The sequence below is a fragment of the Dryas octopetala genome, chromosome 7 (assembly GCF_963921425.1).
Source record: "Dryas octopetala chromosome 7, drDryOcto1.1, whole genome shotgun sequence".
In the NCBI taxonomy this organism is placed as follows: domain Eukaryota; kingdom Viridiplantae; phylum Streptophyta; class Magnoliopsida; order Rosales; family Rosaceae; genus Dryas; species Dryas octopetala.
The window spans coordinates 18776957-18787794 of NC_141372.1; the positions used below are offsets into that span (position 1 = coordinate 18776957).

A 10838-nucleotide genomic window follows, 5' to 3' on the forward strand; every position below is an offset into this window, starting at 1 on the left:
TGAAGTTCTCGGTTATTTCCTCTGTGCTAGGGATGCAGAAGAAGTAGCATAAAGGTAAGAAAATTTCAGTTTCTTTTTTTTTTTTTTTAATTTTAATGTGAAGACTTTATTGACATATCTAGTTATATTCCATTCTGCAATTTCTATCTTTAGATTGCTGCATGCATATTACTTGATAAGCAGTATTTGTAGATTTCATCATTTTTGCCACATGAAGAAATGGGTAAAATATCAGAACAAGAGAAGACAGGTTGAATAAACTCTATTAAGACATGAGAAAGGGGTTGCATTGATTATGCTTTCTTATTGGTTGAAAATATAAATACGTTCCTAAAAGGCTAAAGTGATATGCTATATGATATGGTCTTACTACATTGAAATATAGTTATGGGACAAAGGTGCTTATTTACTTTGCATGTCCTCTATTGCTAATCCAACTTTGAGTAGGAAAAGTAGTTTCCATGTTTTGGTTCATACTTCATAGATTGTGGATCTCTCTTCTTCATCTTTTATGGTGTTGATCATGAAAGCAACTTGGTTCATGCTCGGCCTAGCCTCTGCAGAACGGTTGACACACTTTATAGCCACCTGCAGCAAGTTCACCATCGTCTCCTCACTTGCACATTCTGAAAATAGGGACTTGTCAAACACTTCTGCAGTCCACTCCTCTTGAACCACTGAGTGAACCCAAACTGTCAAATCAACCCCATTTTGCTGCACAAGTTTGCCTGTAAGTAGCTCAAGAAGAATCACACCAAACCCATAAATGTCTGCTTTAAAGGTTCTGCTAGACCCACTGGCCCCAGAAACATTGCGCGGCAATAAGTTATGGTCTTGGTCATCCATCACCATAAGGCCATATTCACTTATGCATGGCTCCATATTCTTGTTCAGCAAGATGTTGGAAGATTTTAAGTTACCATGACCAATCCCTTCTTCTCTAAGTTCCTGGTGCATGAAAGCTAATGCTTCTGCAATGCTAGCTGCAACTGAAAGTCTGGTGGCCCAGTCAAATGCTTGGCCCCTATGGGTTCCTGAATCATACACAACACAAGATCGCATCAACAAACTTTGTATATTAATAGAGTAATGCTAGAGACACCAAAAGAAATCCCTAGATTTTAGATCTTTGTTAACGCGACAGTGTTTCATTTGTTTATATCTGATCATCGTCAACTATATGTACCGTGGATGAGCCTGAATAGACTTCCATTCTGCTGATATTCATAGACCAGAAGCTTTTCTTGTTTGGAACAGTAGAAGGCAACAATATAAGAATTTATTAATTGCACACTTTGCTTCTGATCTCAAGGACCTCAGTCAGCTAAATATAAGTTTTGATTTGGGCACTCCTTTTAAACCATTCAATCAGCTGTTGGGGGTTTTTCCTGCTGCAAGGTATGCTGTTGATATTTTCTTCTATGTTGGAAATTTTTCAACTAGCAAGGTACTAATGATTATACATGTGCAGTTCCCATGCCCTTCCTGAGCAATATAGGAAGTTGATGACTGATCCCAACTCACCTATTATTGATTTTTACCCTACTGGTATACTTTCTGGCTAAGATTGGTGTTCTAGATCTTAATTCTTTTTTACTTGCTTAGTAAGATGCTATTCTGAACCTTTGTTTTGTATCAGACTTTGAAGTGGATATGAATGGGAAACGTTATGCATGGCAGGTGTGTTCTCTTTGAATCCATATTGTACATGTATTTTTTTTTCCTGGTCATTTTTTTGGGATGACTCTCTAGTGGAGTTCTTGACATCTTTTTGCTGTTCTTAAGGGTATTGCAAAACTGCCTTTTATTGATGAAGTCCGTCTTCTTGCCGAGGTTGAGAAACTCGAACATACATTGACGGTATGGAATCTTTTTTGAGTTTGCACTACCGGCATACTTCTCTAATTTCGTATTTTTATTCTCAGAATGGTTTTTATTTTAATTCCACCTTCATTTCCGGGGTGCAGGAAGAGGAGACCCGGAGAAACAATGAGATGTTTGAGATGCTTTTTGTTACATCATCTCATCCTCTCTCTGTATGCATATATTCCCTTGATAATCGCTGCAAACAGTTGACAGACAAAGAGCAGGTTGAAGTTAAGGAACAAATTGATCCCAAGTACAGGTTTGTGCAGTAAAGTTATATTTACTATTTTCCAGTGAAGCAGTCGTTATATGGTATGTTCCATCCAAAAATGTTACTATAGTTTGCTATTTAGGAACTAGAGCTCTTAAAGTTTGACATGGGTAGTAAATGCGACTGCTATTTACTTTGCATCTTGGTGCAGCTATGTTCAACACCTGAGCTCTACTCCTAGCAGCTATCTAGTATTGACTGCTTGGTCCTCTTGATTGGGCAAAGATCATGATATTAGATAATATGGCCACTGTTACAAATAGGTGGTTTGGCAGATGCAAATTGATTTACTGATTTTACTGTTGAGAACAGGATCATGCTCTATTTAGGAACACTTGGTTTAAATATTAATATTTCTGAAATTTTCCTGATAAATCTAGTGGTCTAGCCAAAAGTTTGTTATATTTATAAGGAGATCATTTTCTCTGGCAGATGTTTTGTACCGTCTGCTACATGAACAGAAAGTTTAATTTCTGTTCTTTTTTTTTTTTTTTTCTTATTAACTATATATTTAAGAACTGTTTGGACTATTTTCTGATTTTATTTATAAATGGGTATTCGAATCTTGAGAAAGAAGTTAATGTATTGTTGCAATTTATAATGCTTTAATTTGTTTTGTGGCTGAAAGCTTGGAAATGTAGTTGAAAGCTTGGAATAAAAGGAAAACAAATTGTGGCTGAAAGCTTAGAATAAAAGGAAAACAATTTTGATGATCACTTGTGTTAATATATTGGAGCTTGATTCTGGATATAGGCCCCTATTTTATCTTGTGGATGCTAACTATATATATATATATATATATATATATGCTTGCTACTGGATGTTGAAACCTGACAGGGCATATTCTTCTCTTGCATGCCTATGTTTTTCAATACATCTACTTAGGGGCGCGCATGTTCTTTATTTTTTTCTTTCTGCTGGACTGTTTGCATTTTTGGTTGAATTTTATTTTTAATTAGTACTCCATGTTTGCCTTGTTTCAGTGGGAACGAAGGCAAGACAACACTTATACCCAAGAAGATATCGATGAAGTCCGGACTGAATGGGCAAACTTCGTGGGCCAGTTTATGTAGACATTTCTGGTTGGATTTTTGCATGACACCTTTTTTACGTAGGCCATATGTTTAGCTAGACTAGCTTTGGATATATATGATATATTGATTACTTTGCTAGATTAGCTTGAGATGATTGATAGGCTAGCTGCTGGATAATATTTTGATATATATATGGCAGCAATTAGGTTGATTCATTAGATTGATGCCTAGTTTTTTGGAAAGGTATATATGGAGGGTTTTTGTTTATGGCATATATGGCTGGTTTTGTGAATGAAATTGGGTTAAGGGAGCAAGGTACATATATACAATTACTACCTTTAAATATCTTATATTATTTGGTTATATTAGAAATTCCAATCCTTTATTATTGTGAATTGGTATTTTGTAAATGTATAATTTATTAGAAATGTTAATTATGAAGGGAATCAATTTGGAACAATTAATGGTTGTACCAAAACAACCTATCTCATCAATCAGATTCTGCATTGTTTGTTCATAATTGCATTGTGGTCAAAGACAATTGGGAGTTTCTAAAAATAGATGTAAACAGGCACATTATACAACAGTTTTTCGATCAAAAGCGTGGTCTGTGCCCTTGACTTACAATGGTTCAATATAATAAACCATTGTCTAATTCTTAAGCATACCACACAAATCTTAAGAAGCCATTGTGCTAAGTACCTTCATACAATAGTTTCTAATCCAAAAATCGATGTACCAAATAAGTATATACAACGGTTATATGGTTAATATTTAATTTTCTTAATGCATGAATACAACGGTTTCATATAAAACACCGTAGTTTGAAAAACCTATAAACATGGCAATACACATATTATTCAATAGATTAGACAACGGTTTTTAACAATAACCCGTTGTTTTAATGGCTATTTCACCTCGTGTTTCTACCTAAAATAGTTGTAAAACCAATTCTTTACTTAACATAACCGTTGTTTAACATATATATACACATCAGTTTTTAAATATAAACCGATGTTTAAATTGGCACTCAACAACAGTATCTTCCAAATCATTGATTTTAAAGGTTGTATATACAACGGTGGTACATCTATAACCGTTGTGTAGGTGCACCAGGACAACGGATTTTATCCGTTGTCTATTGGGGGTATGAATAGACAACACTCGATTAGACGACGGTAAATTATAAACTCAGACAACGGTGAATATCCGTTGTCTGATTGCTATTTTGTAGTAGTGCCAAATTGGCTCAAGCCCACCCTCGGATTCGCCGGAAAACAGCGGAGGAGCCGCCGGCCATTACCTCTTCAATTTGCCGCCATGGATGATTGGATGGGCAATCAGAGGGTATCATCATGCTCAGTAGGTGGAGTGGAAGCCTTTCCAGGTGGTCCGATGTCGCAACATCGCCAGAAAATCGTCGTCGGTGAGGTTGTTCGATCGGGTTTCTTGTCAATTCTCCGTCATCGTTGATCGATTGGACAATCTAAGACCACCACGTTGCTCATAGAAAAGAGGCGAGCAAAATCCAGTAGGTCCGGTGCCTCGTCGTGGCCGGATACGGTGAATTGCCGTCGAAGGATTCGTCGGCCTTGAGCTTCGAAACGCCGTGATCGGCGGTCTGATGGGAGAGAGAATGGTACGGGGAGAGAGAGGAGAATAATCATGGTGTTCTCGTTGCCGTCGGCCGTTGGACGAGAGAGTTCTCGCCAAAGATGGTGATCGGCGCGAGGGAGAGGGGAGGAGAGAGAAAAGAGAAGTGGGGGGGGGACGTGTGAGGACAGAGAAAGTCAGAATTAAGCAATCTGGTGTGCCGGTCCCATACAAAAACTATAGTCCTACGATCATCAACAAGAATGCTTCGAACTATTTGTAGAAACCATGTCCAATTTGCTGTATTTTCAATATCACAAACCGCAAAAACAAATGGAAAAATTTCTGCAAAAACCAAATCAATAACAAAAACAAATTAATAATGAGTGAAGCAGATGAAATAATGAGTGAAACAGGTGCACTAAAGAGTGAAGCAGATGCACTAATGAATGAAGCAGATGTACTAATCAGTAAAGCAGATGTATTAAAGAATGAAGCAGCTGATACACTAATGAGTAAACCGAATAAAAAAAAAAATTCAAAACAAATGCACTAATACATGAACCCAATCAATAACATAAATCAAAACAAATCCTAATATGATAAAAATAGATAAAGGAAATAATAATAAAAGAGTTCAAAAGGTAAATAAACATACCATTATTTTCATTTTTAGCACATGCAGTAAGTAAAGTCCCCTTGCATTTGTTCTTCAGAAAAGTTGCATCTACAAACAAAATAGGGCGCATGTACTGAAATTCATCTATACAAGCTTTGTAAGAAATGAATAAACGGACAAAACAATTATCATCATCACATTCAAGCTGTACAACTAACCCTGGATTAGGTTGCTTCAAAGAATCAACATATAAGCTTCAATATATCTAGCATAAGATGATCAGCTCTTATTACCATGAATGGAACGTTGTGCAAATATTATATGAAACATCCAAACCATAATCATGTTTCAAATTATTCATAATATCTATAGGCCTCATCAAAGGGTTTTTGCACAGACCTTCTCCTTCACAAGAGTAGAAACTGTCTGACGTCACCCCATCAATTTGTTTTTTAACTCATGAATTAAACTACCACAGGTATGAACATAATTCAAATTCCTAATGTATAAAAAGCCATTATTCAAGCACCTACAAGCATGCACACGCCATTGACAGCCTTTGGACTTATCAACACACACTATTCTTGACATACACGAATTTAAAACCAAGCTCGATCAACATAGTACTTCACCAACCCAAAACTCAAAGTAAATAAAACACTCAAAATTAATGAAGATAAAATTTCAATTAAAAAATTAAGGCATCTATGATTGAACATAAACAACAACCAAGCTACTTAAACCAAGCTAAATTACCAAAAAAAAAAAAGTAGTTCAACTTTCTTGGCCCAAAAAAAAAAAAGTTAACTTTCTTACTTGTTGTCTGCTATGTTTTTTCTTTTCTTATATGTTTATCTGTCGCTTTCTTTGGGCCGAGTCTCTTGAGCTGTTTGTGTGCCTTTGGGCCTCTTTGTTTTCAATTGCCCTTCGGGCCTTTCAATGAAGTACTTTCAGATAGAATAAAAAAAAACACAAAAAATAATAAAAAAGAGCAGTCTTCAGATAAATTGGGTGCCAAATCATAATTGGGTGTTTGTAGAATTTCTCAAGACAACCTCCATTGTTGCCTGTAGAGGTGGGAATGGGTCGTCTGTTGCATATCGATCAAACAACTGACCCGACCCAATAAGGTTGATAAGACAATTTTGATAACCAACAACTGACCCATTTAGGTTGTTGATAAAGTCGATATAAGTGGGTCGGTTGAAATTATTAAACCAACATTTTATTAATTTTAAAATCAACATCCGAACCAATTTTAATAAATTGGTTGATATTATAGTGCCTAATTTTAAACACCCTACTCACCAAAAAAATTTGTCTAAACCCCCACTCATCTAGAAACTCTTTCAAAACCCCCTAAAACTTATAATCCTAAATTACCCTTCTGACGCGCGCTGACGCATGCTGACGTCAATGTAACTGTATTTTGGTGAAACTGTTTTTTTTTTTTTTTGGAATTGAAGTTTTTGCTAAAACTCAATATTTCACTAAAACTAAAATCAATCACTGAAATTGAATTTCATTACACTGAAACTGAATTTCAAAAATTCAGTTACACTGAAACTGAATTTCAAGAATTCAATTACACTGAAACTGAATTTCAGAAATTCAGTTACACTAAATTGAAGAATTCAGTTATGAGTTCACTTACTGAAACTGAATAAAGTGATGAAACAATTACACCTCGACTAAAATGCAATTACACCTTAATTAAAAAATAATTACACCTTTACTAAAATAATTACACTTCACTAAAACAGTTACACCTTTACTGAATTTCGTTTCACTAAAAAGAACACAGCAACCTTATCAAAAAAAAAAAAACCAACAATACAACAAGTCATTGAGATGAGAGGAGTAGCCAACAGTACAACAAGTCATTGAGATGAGAGGAGTAGCCAACAATACAACGTCGTCCGATCACCTCACGCACGACGAGTACACGACAGTTGTAACGACCCGAACCTCAGGCTCATAAATGCACTGAAACCTTGACATTTAAACATCTTTTTAAAGAATGAGCCATGCAATTAACATAATAAATAAATATATCTGATAAATCATAGTGTGAGCCCAAAACATTTATGTAAAATTTTACTGTATAAATCCGATTAAATCAAATTAAAATGGGTCCTGCTGCATCGACATGGTACGGTCCGACCTCGGTGGTCGCTACTACCTGGGGGAACGTCAAAAACAAAATTTTGAGAAAAACTCTCAGTGATTGGACCAAATAACTCCAAAACTTTTCATTTGAAAACCATTTTATAAAACTACTCATTCTCTTTGAAAACTCCCAATTTTTAAAACTACGTTTTGAACTGATAAAAAGAATAACTAAAAATGTTTTTATCAAATAAAATTTTGTGGTAATATCGTTGGCCATATAAGTACCCATTCGACGGGCTCCACACTGGTACCGTTACAAAACTGTCGCACCAAGTGGATCGTCTACATAACCTTCCACCCGCACCGTCGCAACGCCGTCATGCGAGTGGACTACGGTGTCCCTTGTACCGTCGCAACGCCGTCGTACAAGTGGACACACGATGGCCCTTGTACCGTCGAATCGCCGTCGTACAATAAGCCAAAGTGTCGTACGTGCTCTTAAATTGCCCTTCCACCCACACCGTCGCAACGCCGTCATGCGAGTGGATTTAGGGTGTCCCTTGTACCGTCGAATCGCCGTCATACAAGTGGACTTATAGTGGCCCGTGTACCGTCGAATCGCCGTCATACAACAAGCCAAAGTATCGTACGTGCACTTAGATTGCCCTTCCACCCACACCGTCGCAACGCCGTCATGCGAGTGGATTTAGGGTGTCCCTTGTACCGTCGAATCGCCGTCATACAAGTGGACTTATAGTGGCCCGTGTACCGTCAAATCGCCGTCGTACAACAAGCCAAAGTGCCGTACGTGCACGTAGACTACCCCCAAAGGGCGAGGCATCCCGGCACACGGCCCAAAGCCTATGTGTGTGCCGTGATGGGTCCCAAAGACCTACTTAATAACCGGTGGGTACTTAGACGGCATTTAAATAATTTGTTTAAACATTTATTAACCCTTAAGCTCTAAAACTTAAAACATTTAACAAAACTTTTTAATATAACATAAGTACTCATAATAATTCAAATATAATCATTTATTTTCCAAATCGATAAGCTTCCGAGTTACTTTACTGAATAAATCTCAAACTTAAAAAGAAACTTGTCCGAGGCTCACTTCGATTCAGAAAGCTCGTCCTAGAGTGAAATCGGTATATTAAAACAATTAATATTTATTTTTATATTTGAACTAGCCTCACTGCCTTGTCCTCTCCACGCCGACTCCTCAACTTAGTTAATCTACAAAACAAACCCCTGGATCGTGGAATGGTTCATCGGGTTACACGAAACCCAGTAAGCTATGAAACTCGTGTGAGATAACTTAAATTAAACATAATCTCATGTGCATTCAATAATGACAAAACATCATCCATAAACCCGCAATCACAATGATCCAATTATTTAATTAACAAGCAACCCATCAATCTAATTCTCAAGTTTCAATTATGGAATCTCCAACTAGATCAATAGACCAAATAACATTTCATAATAATCCGGTTTCATTTTCCATTTATAGCAAAACCATATAACATTCCACAATAGTACAATTATTCACTTAGCATTCTATACTAATCCAATTATTCAATTCATACTGAATATATCATTAATTCAATCCCAGAGCTACCATTTGATTCAATATACCGAAGTTATAATTAACTGAGTCATCCTATATCTCAATTAACAAAACCAAACTAAATTAAATTCATTTAACCAGGAAATCAATTATCAATCCACAATCAGCAAAACCATTAACACCACTATTTCAACCATGGCAATTCACCTATTTCAATCAAATCAAGCTCAATGATGTCAGCGGCCCACAACCTAAATCAGAGTCCGTAAACAAATTACTATAAATATGAACAATGGCCGGAAATAGGGTCGGCTGCCACAAATGGTGGTTGCCCACACCATATTTCCTACTCAAACGCGAATTCATAATTCTCAAGCTATCAACCAGTTGCAGTCCATCACAAACAAACCCAAATTTGCAGAAAAGAACACAAAACCATCGAAATAGGATCACCAGCACTGTCACATGCGGCGGAGCTCGCAGTGGCAGTGGGTGCCTCACCTGCAATTTCCTAGTTTACAACTAATTACACAATTTTAATCCAGCCAATAACAAAAACACCCAGAGGGAAGCAAAACTCACCTAAACCTGCGGCCAAGAGTGGCCGGAATCGCCGCAGACGAAGGTGGCAGTGGCGTTTGGATTGGGGGCTTTCCGATTCCGGCCCCATTGACTTCATCCGAACACACCCATGTGTTCAGTTCAGCGAGAGGGGACTAACCATACCCTCAGAGCGGCAAGACACCGCCGGAAAAGCAGCATCGCCGCCGGGAGCCACCGACTGCTTCTCTCCTTCGAAACGGCGGCGGTGGAAGTCGGTTGGATAATCGGAGACCACCTTCAGGCTCGCCACGATGAGAAAAAGAAGACCCGACCGGTCCGACGTCGTAACTCCTACGGGATCGGTGGATTGTCGACGAGATCGATTTCTGTCTCGCGCCGATTCTCCGTCTTCGGCGGTCGGCCGACGATGGGAAGGGCCGCTGGGGGTCGGCGACGGCGAGGGGAACTCGCCGGTACCCGTCTCCGGTCGAGAGGTGGCCGGACGGCGAGTCTGCCGAGGGGAGAAGGCGGGCGGAGGTAGAGAGAGAAGAGAGAGGGGAGACGCGAGAGAGGGGAGAGAGAGAGTGAATCCAGAAATTTCTGGATTTGGATATTTATAACTTACTCATGCAAAATTACGAAATTGCCCCTCCTTTCAAATGCCCGTATCTCTTAAACCGTAACTCTGATTTATGCGTGCTTCGTGTCTACGAACTCGTAGACTCAAAATCTATCCAACGGACCCAAAATCAAAATCAAAAGTCTACTAATTTTAAAAGTAAACTTTGGGTCAATCTCCTTTTAAAATAATATTTATAATAAATCCAAAACCCTTTTAATTTCCAAATAAATTCTTAAAATGATCAAATAAATTCTCAAAATATTTAAAATAAAACTTTGAAAGATACGGGATCTCACAACAGTCGCCACTGCCTCGATCTGTTTCTACCTGCAAATTTGATTCATCATATTTCAGAACCATAATTTCATTCAAAGTTCATTTAAAACTCATGTTTCACGAACTGAAACTGTTTCAGAACTGAAACTGTTTCAAGAACTGAAACTGTTTCACGAACTGAAACTGTTTAATCAATAAATTAAGTAAATTTGTATATACTTATAAATCAATTAAAAAACCCACATTTCTATCCGATTAACATAATTAAGCTAGAACTGAATTTGGGGTGAAACTGAATTTTCAGAAAGTGAAACTAAATTTTCTAGAACTGA

The 10838-nt window shown here is 37.6% G+C and overlaps 2 protein-coding genes across 2 annotated transcripts; one reads left to right on the forward strand and one right to left on the reverse strand.

Annotated features, from left to right (window-relative positions):
- Positions 1-350: 350 nt before the first annotated feature.
- Positions 351-1202, reverse strand: LOC147280270 (putative inactive receptor kinase At2g26730). Its single transcript, XM_086251822.1, has one exon. The coding sequence runs from the start codon at positions 1060-1062 to the stop codon at positions 472-474; it is 591 nt and encodes a 196-aa protein (XP_086107948.1). The 5' UTR covers positions 1063-1202; the 3' UTR covers positions 351-471.
- Positions 1202-3566, forward strand: LOC147280271 (5'-3' exoribonuclease 3-like). The gene is made up of 6 exons (XM_086251823.1): positions 1202-1398; positions 1472-1548; positions 1640-1680; positions 1786-1860; positions 1968-2125; positions 3121-3566. Exons 2-6 carry the CDS (start codon positions 1506-1508, stop codon positions 3263-3265), a joined length of 462 nt encoding a protein of 153 aa, XP_086107949.1. The 5' UTR covers positions 1202-1398; positions 1472-1505; the 3' UTR covers positions 3266-3566.
- The last annotated feature ends 7272 nt before the right edge of the window (positions 3567-10838 follow it).